General features: G+C 46.5%; 3 protein-coding genes across 5 annotated transcripts in view; 2 read left to right on the forward strand and 1 right to left on the reverse strand.

Annotated features, from left to right (window-relative positions):
- The window catches only part of micall1a (MICAL-like 1a), a 151,808-nt gene that overhangs the window by 45,356 nt on the left and 82,337 nt on the right, over positions 1–24,115 (reverse strand). The window lies entirely within an intron of this gene.
- ptger1a (prostaglandin E receptor 1a (subtype EP1)) lies at positions 10,874–14,259 on the forward strand. Its single transcript, XM_057034460.1, has 3 exons — positions 10,874–11,152; positions 11,715–12,628; positions 13,255–14,259. Exons 2-3 carry the CDS (start codon positions 11,756–11,758, stop codon positions 13,603–13,605), a joined length of 1,224 nt encoding a protein of 407 aa, XP_056890440.1. The 5' UTR covers positions 10,874–11,152; positions 11,715–11,755; the 3' UTR covers positions 13,606–14,259.
- LOC130526670 (interleukin enhancer-binding factor 3-like) lies at positions 14,941–23,902 on the forward strand. Of its 3 annotated transcripts, none has more exons than XM_057034427.1 (20): positions 14,941–15,228; positions 15,662–15,778; positions 15,946–16,057; positions 16,222–16,418; positions 16,535–16,703; positions 16,793–16,955; positions 19,404–19,495; positions 20,676–20,771; positions 20,852–20,963; positions 21,045–21,142; positions 21,215–21,323; positions 21,400–21,540; positions 21,636–21,859; positions 21,981–22,094; positions 22,174–22,305; positions 22,403–22,564; positions 22,678–22,804; positions 22,886–22,924; positions 23,011–23,316; positions 23,417–23,902. In XM_057034427.1, the coding sequence occupies exons 2-20, from the start codon at positions 15,672–15,674 to the stop codon at positions 23,524–23,526; spliced, it is 2,610 nt and encodes an 869-aa protein (XP_056890407.1). In that variant the 5' UTR covers positions 14,941–15,228; positions 15,662–15,671; the 3' UTR covers positions 23,527–23,902. The 3 variants fall into 3 exon arrangements, with proteins under 3 accessions (XP_056890407.1, XP_056890409.1, XP_056890408.1); XM_057034429.1 differs by having other exon boundaries at positions 21,636–21,826; XM_057034428.1 differs by having other exon boundaries at positions 14,941–15,223.

The raw sequence follows: 24,115 nt of genomic DNA on the forward strand, positions 1-24,115 counted from the left end.
TGGAGCTCCTTCACACACGCTCATGGAGCTCCTTCACACACGCTCATGGAGCTCCTTCACACACACTCATGGAGCTCCTGCACACGCTCATGGAGCTCCTGCACACGTTCATGGAGCTCCTTCACACACGCTCATGGAGCTCCTTCACACGCTCATGGAGCTCCTGCACACGCTCATGGAGCTCCTTCACACGTTCATGGAGCTCCTGCACACGTTCATGGAGCTCCTTCACACACTCATGGAGCTCCTTCACACGTTCATGGAGCTCCTGCACACGTTCATGGAGCTCCTTCACACACTCATGGAGCTCCTGCACACGTTCATGGAGCTCCTGCACACGCTCATAGAGCTCCTTCACACGCTCATGGAGCTCCTGCACACGCTCATGGAGCTCCTTCACACGCTCATGGAGCTCCTGCACACACTCATGGAGCTCCTGCACACACTCATGGACCTCCTTCACACACTCATGGAGCTCCTGCACACACTCATGGAGCTCCTTCACACGCTCATGGAGCTCCTTCACACACTCATGGAGCTCCTTCACACGCTCATGGAGCTCCTGCACACATTCATTGAGCTCCTTCACACACTCATGGAGCTCCTTCACACACTCATGGAGCTCCTTCACACACTCATGGAGCTCCTTCGCACACTCATGGAGCTCCTTCACACATTCATTGATCTCCTTCACACATTCATTGATCTCCTTCACACGCTCATGGAGCTCCTTCGCACACTCATGGAGCTCCTTCACACATTCATTGATCTCCTTCACACATTCATTGATCTCCTTCACACGCTCATGGAGCTCCTGCACACACTCATGGAGCTCCTTCACACACTCATGGAGCTCCTGCACATGCTCATGGAGACACCTGCAGTGCAGAAGGTGAAGAGGAACGGAGCCAGGCCCCTGTGGGGCCCCCGCACTGCAGAAAGGACAACTGAGTCTGATTGTGTGTTGAGTGAATGTGTTGGGTTTGGTTTTAGCCTGGCTAATTTAAAACAGTCATCAGTTTTTCCTTCTTTAAAACTGAAGCGGGGCTGTGGAGCTCTGGCCGTGTAGGGGAGAGGGCCGAGGCTGAATAAGGCTTTGTTTCCTTCCACAAGGTCGGCTCTGACTCACTGTTTGAAAGAACGTTCTTCCAGCATCTCTGGTCCGATTTATAGCGTGTTTTAGTGGCTTGGCGAAACACCGAGGCCTTTTTCCACATTTGTGGCTTTGCAGCGGAGCTTCGAAGAGGAAAGGCTCTTTGAAAACACGGTTGTGGCCGCGTAGCTCTGCTCTGATGCTGGTAGGTTCGTGATGGCGTCGGTGCTGCCCGTGCAGCAGGGATCATCCACAGAGTTCCTTTGCATCCTTCCTTTGACATTAAAAACACTTCCGCCTCTGGGATTACAGGATGATAGATTTCACTTGACTGCTCAGATCACATGATTTCCCATCATCTCCCTGTTTGGGTCGCTACAGGTCAAACCCAGTCTGGAATTACGCTTGTCTCAATTTGTTTTTCCAAAGATTCAGTGGAATTAACGGCGCACTGCCAAGCTGATGTTTGGATATCCAGATCCACATCCGAGAAAGCATGGCAAGATACAAAGAACGCAGCCGTTCCCTTCGTAACCCTGTTAAACTGAGAGGAGAACCTGACAATGTTCGGTGTGGACGGACAGTACAGAACGTGGCTGTGTTCTCTGTTCCTGCACATCAAACGGCGTGCAACACATTCGCCAACGCTGAGTCAAGGAGCCAAACACACGTCTGATAAAAGCGTACCTGATGGAGGCCGTTAATGTGAGTCACAGCTGTCTGCTGTCAAAGGGGAACTGTACAGCCTAAAAATAACCTTTGTGTTTTCCCTGAAAATCAACAAATTTGGGATTTGGAGAAAACATGCGCAGGACCCCAGAGAACCCAGACAGCAGCGCGCTGTCGCGTTTCCCTCAAACCATCACGTCCCACGTTGACCTTTTGAGAGGACATCAATTAATTCTTTATTTAGACAGGCTTAAACGATTATTTACATAATTGCCCTGCAATTTGCTCCGCCATCAGCAGTCATTAAGACCTGGGCTCTAAAATACCTGTCAACAGTGTTTACTATAAACTCTCTGTATTAGATCCTTTCTGCAAACCATAAAAGACACAGTGTCCTAAACAGGACCTGCTTCTACATTCTGTCAACATTTAGTCCCTCTCTTTATCTCCAGCGATATCTAGCTTGTCAGCAGGAAAACACTCCCCCGCATTGAGCAGGTACTGGATTGCTCTGTCTGACTTCTGTCATCCGTTCATTCCTCCCATCCCTTCCCAGATTTATTGCGGCTGCCGCGGCTAAAAACAGCCGGAGGAGATAGAAGAAGAGGTGGGCTGAGCGTGTGACTCCATCGACCACCACAGGAGAATCTGAAGCTGTTTTAAAAGCCATGTTGGAGCCTTCGTCTTCATCTGTTTTCATGTTTCCACTCAGATTCCCCCTGTCTGATGTGCACACATGGACGGCAGATGAAACCATTCCCACAGCGATTAAAACTATTCTCCAATCTACTCTCTCGCCAGAGTTGCTTTCAAAGACCCATTTTTGGTAAAAATGTGGAAAAATCCCGAAACCTTTAAAGGCATCGTTGTGTTGAACGCACAAACAAAATTAATCAAATTCTCATTGGTGTGTGGATAAATGGGATAAATCAAATAGATCGTGTCCATGGCGTTCTGTTTTTGTTTTTTTAAAGAGACACCCTGAAGGCATCATTTTACTGATTAAACAAAGCAGCCTGTCTGGTGGACACAAAGTCTCACCACAGAATCGCTTCTGCTTGATGTGGATTACAGCCCAGACTTTAAGCCACCTGAGCCTGGATTTTGATATTGGTGCCAACTGTTGATAAGAAAAGCTGGGGTGTCATCAGATCCCCCCCCCAGTAGCTTTCACACAGTCAATCCTTCCAGTCTTTGACACTTTCCAGACGTCCCGTCCATCTCTGTGCCAAAGAACTTTAGTCCATTTGACCCTGTGCTAATTCCTGGTGAGACAACGGTCTTTCACTTGAGATCTGATCCCACAATTAAAAGAATGTTGATAGAGCACAAAGCCCCCCTCCCCCCCCAACAAGTGAATAACCTGACATGAACCATTGGAAGGACTGCAGCAGATCTGCACAGATGTACTGTTGCATCTGTGGGGCTCCTGTAACGTAGGAAACAGTCTTTTATTAGCTCTAGGACGGAGGGCTGATTCTTTTATATTTGGAAGATACCGTTCTTGAGAAACACGCATTCACACAAATGGGAATAATCTGCTTCCCGTTTCTACAGCAAAGTTGCCATGTCAAACACGATGCAGCATCACTTATTTTCCTGGTGTGGGTTCGCGCCCGCGTCCCTGTATGTGTGTGTGTGTGTTGGATGCAATTTTGCATATTTTCGGTTATATAACACGTATAAACAGGCTGTTATGAGCAGCCTGAAGTGCGAGAGAGGAAATGTGTTTGACAAGCTGGGTAAAACAAAGGTGAGCGCTTAAACCAACGCGATGTGTTTCGTAATGAAAGGTGGCGGTTCTTCAGTAACTCGATTAAGCGATGACATCGGGCTTCGTCACGCTCGGCCCGAGCCAGTTGATAATGACAATATTTATAAGATGGACGAAGAGCAGTCCACTCTACGGATGAAAACCCTGACAACCGGCGCTGCGCACTGTCGGATTTTTCCTGTAACTGATGCGAACTGAGCATATTTTTCACCAACACGACCCACTGACTCAGCCGAATTATGCAAGAGGATTCCAGTAAAGGCCGCTTCGCCGCTTTCGCTGCTCATCACCTCGCCTGTGTGGGGCGGCGATGTGGCACAGGTGGGGTGCTTCCAGGTGAGGGCATGGACAGGTGATCCACGGAGAGGCGGGGCTTATCGGAGTATCGGTGTAGCAGCCCTGTTTTGCATGGCTCTTTTCAATATGTGTGAAAATGGCGCACGGCTATATATTTAATCTCATATAAGCTGCAGCTGAAAGCAGTGAAAGTATACATTGGGAGCTTGGGACAGAGTATTCACTGATTGTTCACTGTGTCACATAAACACACGACTCCTCCACAGAGCTGTGATGCTCCGCAGGGCAGCGTGAGCTCCAAATATGGACCCAAAGATATTGGGGGGGCGACCAAATCGTCAAAAAAAGCTCGCTGTATGGTTGTATTTCCTCGCTGTTTATGCTCATTTGTATTGCAGCGATGCAGGATGAATGTGGCCTCCTTCCTCTGCTGGAGCCCTCTGACGGGACAGTTGTGTTTGGCTCCTGAGTAAGGACTGACTCACGTCGGCCCCTAATGGGCTCTTCTCCTCCGCTTCGATCTGTCTCGCCACGCCTTCCGCGGAACGATGAGTGCGTTCCGATCAGAACAACACATTAAAGTCAAAAGAATCTGAGATCGAAGAGATGTGGGCTCATCTGTGCTGTTACATTAGTAACCAAGAGTCCACATGTAAACAGACTCCAACGCCACAGACGCCATAAAGATGATTTATCTTGAAAGCGCCCCCCCTTCCCGGAGGTGCAGAGAGACCCTAACGACCTTCTCATGAAAGATCCTGTTTGCTTCTTGACGTCAGTGCTAAATGTGCTGCTCGAGATCGACCTTGCATTCATTGCATTTGAGGAAGCGGAAATCAACTTAGAGAAATTCACACAATTCATAAGGTGGTCATGGAGTTTCTCTCTCTCTCTCTCTCTCTCTCTCTCTCTCTCTCTCCCTCGCCATTTCACTTACACACACATCCAAACATGCAAGAATTTCCGTATCAGAGGTGGGAAGCTCATTCTTGGTTGGTGGTGTTGCCATAGAATTATTCCCCCGTGTAGATCATCGGCTTCCAGACACCAACTGCACCTCAGATTGTGAAGGATGAATAGATGATTAATAGCACCACGATTGGCCCTTTTCGAATTTTTCCTGCCAGAACTCGCAGGAAAGATAGATGGAAAACGAGCAGATCTCGTGTGGTGTTTAGAAGGAGAACACAACAAAGGGTGCGCGGCCAAATTGGTTTGACAAACCTCCAAAAATGAACACGAGTAATCTCCAGGAATAATTCCCATTAAACTCCCAGTGCATGGGCCCTGGGTGGAGCGTCGCTACGTTCCTCACGCACCTTCTTTGGCTCCATGTGTTGGCCCTTGATGAGAATTGTCTTTATCTTGTTATGTGTTTTGCCATAGGTTCCTGTCTTCTCTTAGAAGTTAGGCATGATAGATTCATTAGCAAATGTAACAAGGATCAGAGACATTCCTTTCACAGGATTGTTGTTTGTTGTTCCGTTGTAATCTCAGGATCAGAATCAGAGTACTTTATTGATCCCTTTAGGGGGTGTCCGTTATCGGGTGGGGTTGATGGGTGGGGTTGATGATCTTATTTGCATGAAGAATGGGAACTTTGATCTGGCCACCTGGGAAGATAATGGAAAAGAAGGACTGTATCAACACCGAAGGTCTCGAGGCTGAGACACACCAATAGAAGGTGAAAAGGTCGCTGCCTTATATATCCTTAGATATCCTATAGACCCAACGACTGAACAGATATTGTGTTTCTTGTGTGGTGACCGAAACGCTAGTATTTGCTGAGAGACCAGCCCCTGCGTTCACCTTTCAAAAGCCGACACACTGGAATACGGGAATTCCCCCAAAGAGTCTGGAAAGACCAGCTAATGTCAACAAAAGGAGCATCTCATGTTTAGACAAAAGATTATATTGTTCTGTACGTATACGTCCACATGCTCGTTTCCTTGTAGCGCACGTCCCCATTTCCTTGTAAACATATGTAGTTTACTCATTTACAGTCAGGAATCCTTATACATTAACAATTTTGTATCCAAGCTATGAGCATGTGCAGCTTATTATCGTCTCAGGCGCTACAAAAGGTTATTTTAAGCTGCCGGGCGCTTCGGTAGCAGTGTTTTTATCGTGCTTGTTTTATCTGTGTTTCCCAGACTCTGATTCATGACTGCCGTTGCAGTTTTAATCTCCTGTGACAAATGAACGTGCGGAGAGTAAGAAGTGTTTCTTTCGATGCGTAAATACAAGGTCAAGCCGGAGTATAAACACGGCGGCGGCGCTATCGGTGGGATTACCAGAACCACTGAGCTGGCATGTTACTGTACATCGGCCACCAAACACGATGTACCTTCAGGAAAGCGATGCGGCGCAGGACCAGAAGTTCGGGACAGAGAACGTGACTTATCCGCGGCCTGCTTTCAATCCACCGCCCACAGATGAAGGTGTCCCGCTTCCTCCGTCAGACCTTTGCTGGGTTAGGGGTAGGGTAGCTTTCTCCTCTTTGTTACCCTGAACCTAAAAGGGTAATTACATCCGAATCAATAAGCTTTAACGTCTTCAAAACAGGCTGCAGCAGCACTCAGAACGATGTCTGTTGACGACGGCTGGTGCACCACGACTTATTGATTTATTTATTCGGAGACAAGAGGGAACACGGCGTGGCAGCGAGTGCTCTCGGACTGGTTCAATACCTTTGGATGCCTGATCGATCGGCTCGTGGCCCGCAGGAATCCTGGTCTGGCATTACCAGCTCCCTGTTTCTCTTGCTTGCTCCATCATTAAAAAATGAATAAACAAGGAACACCAGATGGTTCTGCGGCTCTCCTCGGGCTCTGGTTGCTTTTCTGCTTTGCTTTGTTTGTCAGATGTCCACAAGCCCTCAGTGGATGAAGGAAACATCTGTGCACGATCAATAACAAGATGAGCTCACTACGATGAACACAAAGGAAGAGCTTGTGGCTGGAGAAGAGCTCGGCTACTCTCTCACACACAGCTTTTAATTCTTGAGCTCCGTGTCGGCCAGGTCAGCCTCGCCCAGGTTCACCTGACCTGTGAGGCTCCTTCACCTCTGGGAACACCAACCTGATGCGCACGTGCAGTCTTCCTCGTAATCTGTCTTACGCTCCCTCACATCCGGCACAGCTAGAAGGGTTGCCTCCCCAACAAAGGTTACTGGGGTCGACGGCCGGCCGAAGCCTCTGAGGGACACAGTTTATCCTCCCACCCGGGGACTCCACGATGTTGTCCTGAGACAGTTATGGACAGTTTTCTTAGGAAAAACTGGGCCACTGTTGTTTCCCAGAGGGAGTAGACATCTTCCAGTTATTCCGTGGTCGGCTCCCACGTGTCATTCTGACTCTAATGGACAATCAATCCAATCAGCCGACATTAAGTAAAGAGGAAAGACTTCCAGCGAACGACCGATCCTGTGTTGACATTGAATTTTGAGTCTTTCATCTTGCATCTTAATTAATTGCGTGGCTTTGTTATGTGATGGCTCCTATTTAGGCCATGATGTCTGCAAACTGGAAGCAGTAGATATTATCTCCCCCACACCGTCCCCATATAAGTCTACAAAAAACCACGGCCAGAACTATAAAAAAAACACTTTATTTTTTGTACTTTCAAAAGTGCAAAACAGGAATGGTAGCCTATGGGATGGAAGGTTCACAAGGCCAAACTCCAAGGAACTGTTCCACCAGCCCATTAATGGACCTGGGCCAAAGTGTAAACAAAGCTTAGCTTCTGTTAGCCTTCTCAACTAACTTAATACAAGCTGCTTTTGGGCAGCATTTCAACATTTGCCATCTTTCAGCATCTTAATTAACATTTAAACATCCCATCAATTATCAGCAGGCAGCAATAAACCGCATCCCTTCACCGCCCTCCAGGGTCAGAGCTGAACCAGCCCAGTGGACCCTTTCATGAGCCATTATCACAAGCACGTGCTGCGGTCGTCTACTGGCAGAAAAGACCATCGGTTGACAGACAGCGTGCATGTGTGTCGCTCACAGCAGGAGCCCGGGGAGCGATGCTGGGACACGTGAGCTCCGTCAACACCTCCCAGCAAAGGTTCTAGCAGGACGAGCCTGCAGCATGTTTTTATTACTCGTCTATCGCATCACAATGAGTCAGAGCCTGCAAGTTTATATGAACATTAATAGCTCGTTAGCGGAATAAGTGGGGTTGGATGGAAAGCTGGTGAGGCGTTCAGGTGTCGGTTTCACTGGCTTCATACCCGACATTCATCAAGGCCTCGTCGAACATTTTCTACGGCCACAGATTTCAACGGCTTTGTGCTAATTCTTTTCTTCTGGATTTCAGTGTTTTTCCCCCGATGTTTTCCAGATGTGAGAATCTGTCCGCGTCCATCCCACATCTGAAAGAGTGCGAACACGTAAGCGGGGCAAAACAACAGCCCAGACTTCTTTTTTTTTGCCACAAGTGGCTTGAAGCCTCAAGATCGCTCAAAAATGGCTGTTGCCATTGAGGTAAATTCCTGAGAACGAGACAAGAGTCTGTCTGCAAGCTTCTTCACAGCTGCCGCACATTTGGTTGTTGTTGTTTATGTTTTCCTTCTCTTTCTGGGTTCCTTCCTTGCAGGGCTGCGTGGGGGGGGGGGGGGGGGGGGGCGTTGGTTCACTGATCGTGAGTGCAGGTGAACCAGCGCGGTGAGTACACAAGAGTAAGTACACAAACTCTCTCCTCAGGGAAAAAAAAAATCATGGAGCTCTGGGCCATATCCAGGATCAGCACGACTAGAAAAAACAAGAAAGGCTCCTGCAGAAATGGGGGCATTTATGTGATATGATTGAATAGATACAGTTTAAGAAGAGAGGGAGCGGATAAATGGGGGAGGTGCAGGTGTCTTATAGGAGCAACCAGCCGTTTGAGCTCTACAGCAGAACCTTAATTAGGATCCTTATCAAAAAGGAAGGTTTGAAGTCACTGTTTCATTGTATAAAACAGTGTCCAGACAACTGGGGTTCTGGTTCCAGACAATTGGGGCCTGAAAACTGACGGCTCTGCCCCCAGACTGGGAACTACAGCCCCCATGTTGAGAGTGCAGCACTCTGCTTGGATGCAGAGTTAGAAATTAACTTAAATAAGCTGTCTCTCTACATTTTATTTAAAAAAAATTAGAAATACCTGCTAAATCCTCCCAAATCCTGCTTTGATATTGCAAACTGGTGCTTGGGCTCCACATGAAAGAAAACAGAAAAAACAAATAATCATTTTTAAAAAAAAGATAAAGCATTTCACAGGCAAATGTCCAGAGCATTTAACCCAGATGTGATTTTACTCTTTTTCTTGGCAGATGAAGCTGGGTATTAATATAAACTCAGTGTTTCCCAGACATGTTTAACAGTTTGCACTTTGCAGAGGCTGTTATTTTTGTTTTGTTTTTTCTTCCACCAGACGGTCATAATTAAACCTGCTCTGCTGTTGACACCTCTCCTGAATATTCCCATGGAAACATTACTCTGTTCTGGCATGTTGTTTTTCAGAGCGAAGCCACTTCTATTCTGAGCAGCTACAGCCGTAGTTGCCATTAATTCTTGTATTCCTGTTCTCATTCCTGCAGCTTCCCCCGAGCTCATTTCCCGGGAGGAAGTAGGTTCTGCTCATCAAGCCAAGTCACCATTTCCAGGGGAAATAGTCCCGTCCATCCGTCCAGGATTGCATTTTATTTCAAAAGAAAAACGTAAAGATTCTTTACAGATTAAAGTGACGGTTCCACATGTGAGAGGCGAAATCTGAATGCTGATGTACACTAGAAAGTAAAGGACAAATAAAACAGGGCGTGCACACACACACACACACAATGTTGCAGGAGGTTTGTGCAAAACTGACGTTGAGCTGACTTTTGAAGAGCTGTGAGGTGTGTGGACATGGAGTCATAAACTTTTGAGAAGAAAGAAAGAGAGTAAGTACATCTAATCAGAAACACAACTCCCAAAAAGCTTCAGCTCGTACTGGAGGAGTCAGAGAAAATTCCATGGAGCTGCATGTGCTGCACGTCCCCCTGCCAACTGTATGAGGACTTAACTTTAGCTGGTCTAACTGTGCTGTTATTACCTAATATTGACCAAGCCATTAGCTTTTCGTCTGCTTTCTGCTGTTGTCAGAAGTGTAACATTTCCTGCACCAGATTCCTTATCCCATATAGTGACAGGAAAACACAGCTAAACTGTGTTTTCCTGTCACTATATGGGATAAGGAATATTGCAAAGACATTTTCCAGGTAGCAGCCTCAGGTCATGTGCTGCGTGGCAGAACCTGTCTCGCCGGTCGTTCAGATGGGTGTTGTGCTTTGCCACTTTTCACCGTCTGACCCTGACATTGGATCAAACTTCTGCTTCTACTGACTGACAACTGTCAGGTTTCTGTGTCGATGTGACAGAAAGAAAGAAAATATTCTCTATAGTGCAGCTGTGGAACCTTCCAGATGTGGAACGCCTGTGCACCATCCTCCAGGGCCTATAGAATTAGATCCTGCTTTCACACCATTTATCATATGGATGAGCTTAGTCAAGGCATTTGTGTCTTAAATACTTATGCAAAAGGAATTGCGTCATGAATAGTTAATGTGTTTATTTTAAAGGGAAAAAAGCCCTCAGAGAATAGATATAACCCTGACTTTAACCCTACACACAAGTTCAGATAAGAAAATAAAATAAAATTGATGAATTACAGAAACAGATTTTGCCAAGTGCATGTTGAATTATCAGCGCCTGAGTGAAAATAGCTCTTGTAGCGGCTCTAATACCGTAGAACGTAATATTTTGTTAAAAAAGACGCGCTAAACTCTGTGTTTGGCGTCTACGTGCCGCCTCTGCAGAGCTGATCCGAACCTTGTGTGACATCTGGCCGCGGACTCCGGTCAGTCCATCACCACTTGATGACACACGGAGTGGGTCGGACCGGAGAAATGTCCCGTGGCTCGAGACGGGCCACGCGGAGAGCCGAGGCGCGCGAGGCAGCGCGCGACAGAGACGCCCACGCCTACTGACGACACGCGCGCGCGCTAATAAAGCCGCGAGACTGAGCTCTGGCCAGCAGAGCCGTCGGAGCCTCTGCAGCAGAGGTGAGAAGAGTGGAAAGTTTCGTTCTTCTGGCTGCTGCTGTTGGAGAGAAGCGTCCCTGCACCGTCCATCCCTCCATCCGCCACCATCCATCCCTCCATCCGCCACCATCCATCCCTCCATCCGCCACCATCCATCCCTCCATCCACCATCATCCATCCCTCCATCTCGGTGTGACTGAGCGTTTCTTTTTCCTTTCCGCGTTTCGAACTTCGGCTGGACTGAAATGCATCGGTAAGCCACGTTTCTATTCACGTTTCTTCTGAATAAAAGTTTGGTCAAAGTCATTCGACATTTTCTTCACGTCTTCACTTAAACTCACAATAAGAAAAAGTGTGTGTCTGTGTGGGGGGGGGGGTCCTGTTTCTGATCATCAGTTTGGGATTAACCTCAAGTCTTGCATGCAAACCTGCCCTTGGGTAAAAACTTTTAAATGTTGCTTTTTCTTTCTTTTCTTTTTTCCCTTTTCTTCTGGGTTCTCGGGAATGCTGCTGCTATTCCAGCTGCATATGGGCGAAGGCGGGATACACCCCCTGAATGAGTTGCCAGCTCATTGCAGGGCGTATCTGAGGATTTGGGGGGGTTCGTTACTGTGCTTAAGGGTACCTCGGCAATGCCCCAGAACACCTTCAACGTTTTGTCAGGGGGCTTGAGCCCAGAACCCTCTGCCTCTCAGCCCCCTGGGAACCTAATTTATGCAGGATTTGGTTCAATTTCACTCGTTGTCTTTAGGTTCTAAAGCTCACAATGATTCTGACTGTGAGGCTTAACTGCGACTGTCTTCTTTCTCTTACAGCCTCTCTTCACAATGGCCTGGGTGACCTTCACGGTTCAGTGATGTTTGCGTTGAGCCGCTACAACTCCTCAGCCTTCCCGCACCTCCCTCGCTCCTCAGCTGTCACCGTGGCCGAGGTGGGGATGAGGGAAAACGTCGATGGGCCGTCGCAGCCTGGAAACAACACCTCGCTGCAGCCCACCACCGCTGGAATATTTGTCGTCACGTTGTCCATGACTCTGGGCATCATCTCCAACATCGTGGCCCTTTGCATCCTGGTCAGTGCCTACATGCGGCAGCGCAGACGCAAAAAAGCCACGTTTCTTCTTTTCGCCACCTCGCTGGTAGTCACAGATTTCGTCGGCCACTTGGTTCCCGGTGCCTTGGTTCTTCGCCTATACCTTAACGGAGGCGTCCGTCCCAAAGACTTCAACTCCTCGGACAGTTTGTGTCAGTTTCTGGGCGGCAGCATGGTGTTCTTTGGCCTGTGCCCTCTCTTCCTGGGCTGTGCCATGGCAGCTGAGCGCTGCCTAGGCATCACCAAGCCGCTCCTACACTCGACCCTCATCACCAAATCTCGGGGCAAGACCTGCCTGTCAATCATCTGGATGGCGGCTCTGTGTGTAGCCCTCCTGCCCTGCTTTAAGCTGGGCTCGTACGCCTATCAAAATCCAGGCACCTGGTGTTTTATTAATGTACTCAATAGGACAGAGAAGACGGATGTTGCATTCATGATGCTTTTTTCTGGACTAGGACTGGCGTCACTAGGTGTGGCACTAGTGTGTAACACCATAAGTGGACTGACACTGATGCTGGCCCGGGTCCGGGGGCGGCGACCCTTCTCCCACTGCTCAAACAAGTCCCATGACATAGAGATGGTGGCGCAGCTGGTCGGAATCATGATCACCTCATGCATCTGCTGGTGCCCTCTGCTGGTAGGTATTGGAATCACGCTCATTCAACCACCCCTGTTGTTGTGGCGCCGTTGAGCGTCACTGACGGGCAGATTAGATAAACTGAGATGGTTCGTTTTTTTTTAATGAGAATTCTTTTGTTGCAACTGACTAAGGGGAGCTTCCACCCTGGGGGGACAGTTGATTACATTACGGCATAAACATCAGCAGAATATTGTCAACTTTGTGCGGAAAGATGCCGCCGTCACATTTTCCAGAATTTTATTACCCGCCAAGGGATTCAAATTGTGTTTGGTTCTCACTATTTGCGCTGCTATCCCTTCACTTTCTACAATTCTTTGACCGTGACTGTTTAGTTTATACTTGAGGTTTTTGTGGAGAGGGCAACTGTCTTGGATCGCCAAACAAATAATCATTCAGTGGGACAAGAAAACAAATTGGTTACAACATAACACATACAGCAAAGGGGTTAAGAACTTGTTCTACCACACCAGTGCGCCAATGGCTTCGGGATTATGTGAATATAAACAACAGGGAATATGCCTGGCTTGGATTTGAATTTAGAAATTCAAAATCCGTCATTCTTGGCACACAAACAGAATTTCGGACACAAAAATAACTCATGTAACCATGTTTAATGTCTGCAGATCTTTGGCCTCAGGTCCGCCCTCCACTCCTACTCGGGATCTATAGGAGATAACCTCTCCAGCTATCAGACCCTGATGACGACGGGCGTCCGGCTGGCCACATGGAATCAAATCCTCGATCCCTGGGTCTACATCCTGTTGCGTCGTGCCGTTCTTCACAAAATCTACCTCATCGTGAAGTGTCAGGCACGACTAAAGAGTAGCAAGTTGGGTCGATGGGAGCCCACCGCCTTTGCCAGCTCGGTGAATAAAGCTGTGGATCAGGGCTCAGCTGGTATGCGATGCCTCAGTCAGCAATCAAAGTTAGACTCACAAATATGTGGGGGGACTTTCACGCCCGTGAAGATTTAAGCTCATCTCCGTGAGTTTGAGCGTGACACTTTCTGGCTGGCCCATTTTAGAAGTAAAGTAAAGCTAAGCTAAGGCTATGAATTTGAACTAACTATGAACTAACAGTCATGATTTCGCCTATCTGCTCATAAGCATTCCAAAATGTTGGAATCCCACATGGAAATTATTTTTATGTGAGCACACTAATGCACTCTGGCCTTGAGGGAAAGCGCTGGCCTTTATTTTGGGTTTCTTTTCCCAACTTTATTCCTAATGGGATCAAAGAAAACAAGATTAATAGTACAATGATTGTTGTGTGTGGGGAGAATTGACATATTACCATGGGTAGCTCAAGAAAAAGACCAGAGGTCTCAGAGTTTGGAATTTATATTTTTTATTTTACTGAATGTATTTCATAAGGGACCGTTAATATTCAAATACAGCATAGTTAAATATTGATGGTTCTTTGTTTCCGTTTATACATTGTTTTCTGTGAAATACTAAGTTCTTAAAGTTAAGCCTCAATTAACTGAGGATAATGTAATAAAGAAATTAATTAAAATAAAATAGTGCTATGTTTTTGTACAATGTACAGATACATTCAATTGAATGTTTTGATTTCCCTTAAATTGCACTTTTACATGTGTTTTCATCTAATAAACCGTAACATGTTGATTACAGTGTTATATAATTTGTGTTGACAATGATGCACAACGCAGATTTCTTGGGATCTTTTTTCATTTCACTTTCAATTTTTTAATAGAAAAAATAAAACCACACAAACAAACAACATAAACACAATAAAGGTTTGTATTTTCCATTGGGTTTTTTTGCTGATCCTTTCTGTTAACATACTACAACTACCAGTGGTAAAGATTACTATTAATTACTTTTACCTCTGCCAAGGAGGTTATCTAAAAGCTAGTTTTGTAAAGAAAATAATGAACAAATTTTCCAGAAGCATCATGGGAAAAGGAAGCAATTAGATTTGATTATGTTCTGCATTGCAGAGGGACTTTGACCCCTGACCTTTAAAGGATCAAAGACATAGCGACCTACTTTGTTGTGTTACATTCTCTCTACATACATACATACATACACATAATGTATGTACAATTTTGGAGGGGTTGTACAATTATAGTGGTTGTAATTCAAATAGGTGGATAAAGAAGCTGCTTGGCAGTGGTTTGCATTGTCTGGGTGCTTTTCTAGTGACCATTACAACAATGTAGAATGAAATTCGTCTGATATAAATACAGCGAGAACAGCCCGCGGTGCCCCTCCGAGACGCCAGGGGGCGGTGGCCACGGTCAGTGCCACCTGTAATGGGGAAATTCAACTTTACAAATGAGAGAAAATTTTGATCCAGTCTGGTTAAACTGAATTGGCTCTTGACAGTTTTGTTTCGCTCCAAGTTGCTCTTTAATCATAATATTACCTTGTTCGTGTTAATAAAAATATTTAACAGACTGTAAAAAAAAAAAAAAAGGACGCAGCCCCTCAGACAGGCGCCGAATACTATTGATCCACAAAGCTTTAGTGGCGACTCGTTCCTGAACGTCTCATTGACGTCGCCGGACGCCTACGACCATTCGAGCAACGTAATCGCGAAAGGTGTACACCTGCCTGATTTTTGTTGGTAAGGTAAGCATTCTCTGCGTAAAACGCACTTGAACACATGATTGTAGCATGGTGACAAATCGACTGGCCATGCGTGGTAAAGGCTATGGGCAAAGTGGCAAACGTTAGCTAACATCAACACCAGGTGGGCAGCAACATTAGCTATAGGACTCTGCAGCTAAACGCATTGTGCCTCCAAAAGTGACGCACTATCAGCTCCAATAAAGCATGTGAGAGGTGTCGGCGTCTGTCAGAAGCCCCATCAGCCCCCGTTTGTAAACACTGTTCGTGCGTGGCGATACTAGCCAGGAGGTCTCTGCAGAGCATGCACACATTTAGTCACCTCAAGCGTCATTGCTTTTCTGCTGACCATGGCCCCCGAGCTTTGACCAAAAGAGGTTTTCTTTAACATGCAATGGCAGTAGTTTGTTCTGACAGACGTGTTTCGCTCCTGCAGGCGCGACAACATGGCGGCCCCCATGGTGTGGGACGAGCAGCAGGCTTACGAAGAGCTGCTCTACTGGGACAGGCTCATTCAAGAGGGTCACCGGCTCCTCCCGCACGATTTCGACAGGTACATCCGAGGCTCGGCGCTTGGCGTCCACAGCTGGTCGACAATGGTCAAAACGACCGACTTGGGTTGAACACAGTTCGGTTAATCATAGCAAGACGCTGGGAAATGCTGCTTTGTCATGTTGTTCTATTGTCTCTTAAAGGTAGTTATCTCTCTGTCTCTTACAGGTATGAGGAGTTGCGTTACTGGTACGACTGCTTGTTTTATGAGGAGGAACTGAGACAGTACCACGACTATATTGCAGCTATTGAGGAGATTGAGAGCAGACATTATCATGAGGTTGGTTTTTTTTTTTACCTTTCAACCATTTAATCCACTTTTTAACATCGCACCACTGATTTTCTTCCTCTCCTTTCTCGTGGTATAGTCTATTAATGGTGGCTCTTACATATATGTATATGATAGCCTTATCTGATGTCCCCTTTAATGTATTCGGGGATCAGGATGCTGGGGCCCTGCATATACATGTACAGTCTCCCTATGATCGTCATGTGATGGCCAAGCACTCTGAAGTGTATCCTGCAGCAGAGGAGCTGGAGGCAGTGCAGACAATTATCTCCGATGTGGAGTGCGCTCTTAAGAATGTTTCCGATCAGATGGATACTCCAAACGACGACAAAGAAAAAACAAAGATGGCCAGGTAATGCAAATGTTTCCTTGAAATTTCTCTCCAGTAAATCAATCAGACATCGCATCATATCTTTTAGGCTTGACTTGATAAACCTTCCTCATTTTTCTTCTCCCTCACTGTGCAAGTGGTCAGCCTGGAGGTCATATGCTGCATGGGGTTATGAGGGTTGGCCTGGTGTCAAAAGGACTCATACTGAAGGGCGACAGCAACCTGGAGTTGGTGCTGTTGTGTTCCAAGAAGCCCACCGTCCCCCTGCTTAAAGATGTGGCTGAAAAGCTGACTGCACAGTTAGAGGTACAACACAGAACCGATCTGGCACCTCGCCTGACATTTCTTTCCATCCTAAGCGTTACCTTATTCCCAACTATTATTTTTTGAAACAGGAGAAGTCAGCAGGAATATATACAGTTAGCCAGTGTCCAGGAGATGCAGCCGTCGCTGTGACCAGCACCAAGTCGATCCTGACACTCTCAATCCACGTGACGTCGCCGGCGGTCCGGACTGAGCAAGAGAGTTCGAGCGCAGAAACTCCAGAAGGAAACGGAGGTATGAATGTTGTGGCACCCTCCAGTCAGCCAGAACCCTTCTGTGCCTGGTGTGCGTGCTGTTTCTATGCAGGCACTGTGCTGGTACACTGGTCTACAAACTCAGTTTTAACTCTCAGGGGTCCACCTGTACGCAGGCACAATCAAATCATTTGATCAGCTTCAAACTCTGGTATAAAATCTAGGACAAGCTGTGGTCAACATCACTTTAAGATGAACATTTGAATCTATCTCCCAGTTTTTTGGTGACGTTGCTCGACCGTGTAAATCAAAGATTTGCTCCAAAGAGCGTAAAAATGTAATGTAATCTAGTGGGTAGGCAGGCGTTGCGCATCTTTCCATATGTTCAACATTTTTGTCCTCATTCAAATAGGAAAAAAGGAGCCGGCTTTGCTGAGAGTCTAAATATGGCGAGTTAAAACCTGAGTTAGAGGTTAGACAGGAAACTAACTGAAGAGCTGGTCAACGACAGGGAATAGTGGCGTGAAGACGGAATTTCTACGAAGAGGAGAGGAAAATTTTGAAAGACGAGAAGACGAGTTTTCAGGAGAAAATGACATTGAAATCTCCAGCAAGCTGTCAATTTCTATTCTTGGGAGGAAGCACGGACGCCGAGCCCATCTCGAGTCGAGGTTGGAGGAGAGTGATGATGAGATAACACTGACAGGTACAGTCAGCTTATCAGGCTGCTCTGATTTTCCTGCTCTTTATTTTGGGTTATGAATTATGCATCATTCCGTATGTTAACTTTTGCCTCATTTTCCCCACCACAGAACCCCCCAAACGCCCGGATGCCAGCATTCTGGCCTGGGACATCGGTGCCTGTACATCAGATAAACCACCCAGGGACAGGGACAACCTGCCATTGCCGTGGTAACAGTTGCCGGCCTGGTGGCCAAAGCTGAATCATGAGCAGAAAAAGAATCTCTGCCTGATTTTATAGTCTGATTACATCTGGGAATACGAACCACTGGTGTGGTTCTCTGTGGCGTGGAAGCTGATGATTTTAAAAAGCACCTATAATTATGCATCATTTTAATGGTAAATAATTAAAATGTAGTTGTACTGTAATATATTTCGTGCTCATCCTTATATTTTCACAAGTGCAACCTATGTGTACTTTTTCCACTTCAAAACAGTTCAGTGAGCACGTTTGTGGTTTTTGTTGTTATAAACTGTATTTTGTCCAACGCAAATTGAATAATGTGTATTTTTGTCTATGATAAAGGAGAAACTTACTAGATCATATAGGTTAGGATGCGTTAGGAGACCCTGGGTATCAAACACGTGGAGTCCATAAAGGCAGAACAAATGTGTTTAAAACGGTCAAAATACCCTCGGACCCCTCAGAGTTAAACCCCACTTGTCCGTCATCGCAGCAACAAAATAAAATATATATATATATATAAAAACATTTTTAAAACCTAAGGTTTCTAAGACTTTATTAACTATTAGACTGTCCTTCCAGACCAGACAGTGGACTATTTTAAAATAATACCATTTTTGTACAAAGTTGAGGGTCTTAATCTGTTAATGAAGTCTTACCCACTAAAACATATTTCTTCTTGTTAGTTAATGGTCAACATAAATAAGGATGACCTAAGACTAAGCTGAAGTGTGGGCTCGTGCAGCATTATATACATGTCGGTATATGACGTCGGACATTTCACTGTCTTATCTGGTGATTGATAAGAGCTAAAGCTACATACAGAAGGTGTGGATTTTATCCTGGTACTTATTAATTTGTCTCCAGGATTAAAAGCAATTAGCAAAGTTACAGCAGCAGGGGAAAATCTGCTAAACTGATCCTTAAATGTCAATAATTCAATCACTAGCAGTCGTGTTGCATAAATACCCCGATACTCTTTCATATCTCCAGCACTGTCTGACTGGCAAAATGGTAAATTGTGTTCATTTCCTTTTATTTGTGGTGCAACCGATGAGCTAAAACTTGTGCAAAGCTTGGAGTGTGTGGCCGTTTTCATGTTTGAGAGTGGTTTGAGAGTGTTGATAGATGAGGGCCTCTACCAGCTTTGCTGCAGTGTGGAGCAGAACGTGTCGATTCTCCAAATGCTTGTGATTCACATCTGATTATCTTTAGTCTGTCAAGTTTTTTAGGAACGCTGGAAGTTTGACCAACAGGACATACTCTCTCAAGAGATGGAAGAAGCAGCAAACTCAAGCCCAGAACTGGAGAAATGGGGTGTTTTGCCGATCGAGCTCATGCGAGTGGACGCTCCTTAAATCCAGTCTTTGCTTCCACCTTCTCCCACTCACTCTGTTGTGCCTGGTGGGATTCCACACCACTAAATTACACATTAAAAACTTTAAGCACCCCGTTTCTCTGCTTCTGATGGTTTGGGGGACGCTGCCCCTTCCTAAGCTGCAAGACAGAGTCAACCCCCTTGGTCAAACTATACCTTTTCTTCTTACTCCACCTCGTCGATAGAAACACAAACAGTCAACCCTCTGCCGGACGTTCTGGACAGGCAGAAATGCCTATCTGCCTTGGCGTCTCTCCGCCACGCCAAATGGTTCCAGGTTTGCATTCACGTCCTTATTTGTTCGTTACCGTTGTTTCAATGAATCATCTCTTGTAGCTCTCTACATTTGACGACAGTCACAGATTCATTGTGCTAAAAGTTGCTGTCAGCATGTCGTCCATGATCCTGATGATCAGAGTAAAAAGCAGAGAGAAAAGCAGAGATCTGCAGATTGTTCATGTCAAATTGGGAAATGAAATTAGTCGATTTGGGCTTCCAAATTTCGATGTTTGAGAACAGAGCTGTTTCAGTATCAACTCCACCACTGTTATCAAAGCTTGTGTCTAGTGATCAACGACATCCAGCCTCAGGACAGACGTCAACAGTCATGAGAAAAAATGAGGATATCCCATAAATGTTTTTACCTTTTTATTCATGCCTGGAAAAGAGAGGGATTTAGCTGCACGTAAAGAATCGCCATTGGTTTAAACAAAATGCACATTGTGGAGGAAACGTTAGGACCCCTAGAAACAAAATGAGAGATGCTTTTTGTAGCGGTCTTCCCGTCTCTGTCAGTCGAGCAAAGTTTGTCCCGCTGCAGTATCTTTTAGGTCATTGTCACATGCCCCCCCTCCCTAGACTTCATGGTGGTCCCAGACCTCCAAGCTTCGCAGCCTGTGTGAGGATTTTCCCAGGGAACCTCCTCCGCCGGTGCCCTGTTAACTTCATCTGTCCAAAGAATACTATTCCAAAGGTTTCTGTCCTCTCTGGAGAGTTTTGGTCCAGCTGTCATGTTTCTCTTGGAGAGCGAAGGCTTCCTCCCATAAGAGCTACACATGTGTGGCCTCTTCCTGATAATAGAGCCGCACACTTTCACACCCACCACTAGAGCCCGCTGTCGCTCCCATCATGACAGTTTAGAGACCTGGAGACGTCTTTGAGGTGGGCCTGCTTGGACCCCCAGGCTGGACATATTAGCTATTGTATTAATGGGCCTGTGTGTGAATTTAGCTGTTTTTGGGGGTGTGGGGGTAAATATGGAGAGTTCTACACAGGCTTCCATAGGGTGTCTTCATTTTTTTTACATGACTGTTGATGTGTATTTGCTTGTTAGTTGGAAGTTTTTTTATTTACTCGTGAGCTTCCTTTGCTTTGTTTTGGGGTCCTTTTCTGGAGCAGAGAACGAGATGTGAGGTGAATGTCATCTGACTGAATAGTTCCTTTCTCTTTGTCTCCAGGCTAAAGTCAGCCACCTGAATTCTGCCGTCATCGTCATCCGGGTCCTGAGAGACTTGTGTAACCGTGTTTCCACCTGGCTGCCTCTTTCAGGATGGGTGAGGAATCGCACATCCCTCGCAGGCATCGCTGTTAAAAAAGCAAATCATTTCATTCCTGTGCGCCTTTCTCTCCCAAGCCTCTCGAGCTTCTGGTAGAGAAGACTATTAGTACGTCTGAGAGACAAATGGGCGTGGGCGAGTCGTTGCGCAGGGTCTTTGAGTGCATCGCATCAGGGATTCTCTTAGAAGGTGCTCCGATCAGTCAAACCTCGTGCATGTTAGCATGTCGTCATTAACATGAAAAATAATGAAACTGCTCCCCCCCCAAAGATGGTCCTGGTATCAAGGATCCCTGTGAGAAGGAAGGTGTTGATGTTCTTTCAGTTTTGACGCTGCAGCAGCGGGAAGAAATCACCCAGAGCGCTCAGGTAACTACTGACCCACGTACACAAGCTAACTGCTAACTCTGATTTGCTGACTTGAGTCTTGCTGTTGTCCAGTGTGCTTTGAGGTTGTGCGCGTTTGGGCAGATGCACAAGGTGTTGGGATTAGACCTAAAACCCATTAAACCCCGGAAATCAGCAGCAGCCAGAAGCAAAGACGAAGCAGGTACGCGACGTTCCGCTGTTCTGTTCCTCAGTGTGGAAGGACCTGCTTTCAGGCCTGCGTTCATTCTCACATGTAGCTCAGGCAGCAGCTGCTGGACAGTTCAGCTCGTCAGGAAAGAGACCCTTTACCGAGGTGGAGAAAGAAGAAAATGAGCTCGCGCTCAACAGCAAACAAAGAAAATATCTCAAGTTCCAGAAGCGCTTTCAGAGGAAATCGTGTAAGTGGTTGGTCGTCAAAGTCAGCTGATGCCTTTGTTAAGGCGCAGGATAAAAGATGGCTTTCCTTTGTCTTTCCTCTATCTCTCCTCTTCAGTCACGGAGGATTTTAGCATGAACGCTGTGATGCGGCTAAACCAGTACAAACGTGGGTTAGAGTACCGGCTCACGTCTCAGACCGGTCCGGTCCACGAGCCAGTCTTCACAATGGTCGTGGATGTAAATGGAAAGGCCTACGAGGCAACGGGGCCCTCTAAAAAGGCAGCCAAGCTTAATGTAGCCACCAAGGCAAGACTCGTCTTTGTGTTTACATCACTTCCTGTACGTATAGTCACCAAAAGCTAGTACCGTATATTTAGAATAAGGTAACTTCTCTGGTTTTGTTTGGTTTGCTTCATAGTTCTTCCCACACATGTGAAGCTGAACACATGGTCACTTACAGGTGCTGCTGGATCTTGGCCTTCCTACAGGCTCAGAAACGAAATCGGAGCCCATTGCTGAAGCTGAAAGTCAGTGCGATGACGCCGTTACCCAAGCCTCCACCACCTCCGAAAATGTACATACTTTGGCACTTCAAACAGCGGTTGTACCTCCAGCGGTGAAATCTGAAATCCCTCTTTCCTGCTCCTGAACAGAGCAATCAAGGTCCCATCTTGACCAAAAATGGGAAGAACCCTGTGATGGAGCTGAATGAGAAGCGCCGAAGTCTGAAATACGAGCTGTCGGAAGAGACCGGGGGCTCCCACGAAAAGTGTTTCATCATGGAGGTTGGTCAGGAGGATAATATCCAGAGGGCTGTTAGAGTTGTCATGTGATATTCTGAAGTATAAAAGTTGAGGCATCTAAGTTCTTATTTTACTGAAGGTGGAAGTGGATGGGCAGAAATTTAAAGGGAGGGGCTCGACGAAGAAGGAAGCAAAGGCCTACGCTGCCCTGGCTGCTCTGGAAAAACTGTTTCCACATGACGACGAGGTCAAAAATACCAGCAGAAATCCTGTAAAGAAGAAGGTCACGTACACAGACATGGTAATTCGGCGTGTTGAGTGACGGCGTGTTGAGTTTGTTCCCTTCAGAGTAATGAGCCGTTCACTTTTGCACATCAGAATCGGGAGGTTTGCTAACGTTCCCTTTTCCACCAGCACATCCCAGGGTTTGGAACCATCCGCGGCATCCCCACAGACTCTGGCTCTGCCGGATGGGGTCCGTGCAGAGGGCGAGGCCGGGGCCGAGGCAAGGCGCTGCCTCCAGGACCCAGCTACAACAACAGTGAGGAGCTGTAGACTTGCTCACGTTCCATTTCCAACTTGTCGACCTCTGACAGCTCTTTTTATTTTCCTTTTTTAAAAGCCAACTACAGTTACGAGGGTGGCGCCGGCGCGGGCTATCGTACGTCTTTTACTTTATCAGTTCATTTGATGATTTGGTGAGGCCACTTTCACTCAGTATTTGTCTGTGTTTGTGTTGGGTTTTAGATAAACTGTATAGTAATAATGCAGCCGGCGCCGCAGCCAAAGACGCCACCGACTCCGTGATGGGCTACGGCACCTTCTACCCAGACAGCACCTACCCGACCCCACCTGGCTCTGTCGCGACCAAAGGAGAAAACTACCAAACGATGCCGCCTCCTGCAGATCAGGAGAGCCCGTACAGCTACGGCTACGGAGAGGAGAAGAAGAAGATGCTGACGCAGAATGAGAACCAGGGGGGAAGCTACTCCATGTACAGCACAGCTTACCCCAGCTCGGTGACTGGCAACCAAGGCTATAACAATAACTACGGTGAGCCGATTCCCCGCGTGTGTTGCCGCTGCTGCTGCTTACGTTTCGATCGATTTTAGGGGAAACTAACGGGGCAAAACTGTTTTCTCTCACCCTGCAGGCTGGGGACATCAGCAGTCCTGGGGGGGGCAGCCCGGTTTCAGCATGTATCAGGGCTTTGGAGCACAAAACCAGGGCTCGTACTCTGGATACAGCAACCCACATTATTAGTCAGCACAGAGACTCGGCTCACTATGGTGATTTCTATGCCACTATTGACAAAAATGTGCTTGTTCCTGAAGCTGAAAAGGGTTTTTGTTGGATTCCCCCCCCCCACAAACGTGTTATTCGGGTGTTAATGAATATGAGGTGTAAACAGGTGTACGTAATAGATTTTTAATAACCTGCCGTTACATTGTTTCCGATGACAGTTTTGATAAAGGTAAAGATATCCCTGCTTTATCCGTTGTTTTTTTATGTCATCTTCATCAAAACGTTTTTTTCATTTCAAGCTGTTTGTACTTTTCAGATGAATTCATCCGAGTGTTACATATAATGTTCGTTCTTTTAAAATAAACAGTGTATTATTTCGGAAACATGCGCTAAACTGTTGCGGAACAGGGTTTTTCTTCTTCCTAATGGAAAACGAGCATTTCGTGCAGGTCAGAGTTTACTGTGTTTGATGCTGGGCGTAGGGAGTGAGAAATCCTGCCCCCCCCACAGCTGCAACAGGGGCAAATAACCACGTACACTCCTGGCCACAGTTAAGATGAGGTGAAAAATCGCAAGAAGTCACATTTTGCACCTTTGGTTCTCAATA

Source organism: Takifugu flavidus, chromosome 6 (assembly GCF_003711565.1).
Source record: "Takifugu flavidus isolate HTHZ2018 chromosome 6, ASM371156v2, whole genome shotgun sequence".
In the NCBI taxonomy this organism is placed as follows: Eukaryota; Metazoa; Chordata; class Actinopteri; order Tetraodontiformes; family Tetraodontidae; genus Takifugu; species Takifugu flavidus.

Bases quoted from the DNA above. Each gene is read 5' to 3' on its own strand.
- LOC130526670 (XM_057034427.1), top strand. From the start codon at position 15,672: ATGGCGGCCCCCATGGTGTGGGACGAGCAGCAGGCTTACGAAGAGCTG. The intron at 15,779-15,945 runs GTACATCCGAGG...TGTCTCTTACAG, and splicing joins CTCCCGCACGATTTCGACAG to GTATGAGGAGTTGCGTTACT. The intron at 21,541-21,635 runs GTAAGTGGTTGG...TCTCCTCTTCAG, and splicing joins GCGCTTTCAGAGGAAATCGT to TCACGGAGGATTTTAGCATG.
- ptger1a (XM_057034460.1), top strand. From the start codon at position 11,756: ATGTTTGCGTTGAGCCGCTACAACTCCTCAGCCTTCCCGCACCTCCCT. The intron at 12,629-13,254 runs GTAGGTATTGGA...TAATGTCTGCAG, and splicing joins TCTGCTGGTGCCCTCTGCTG to ATCTTTGGCCTCAGGTCCGC.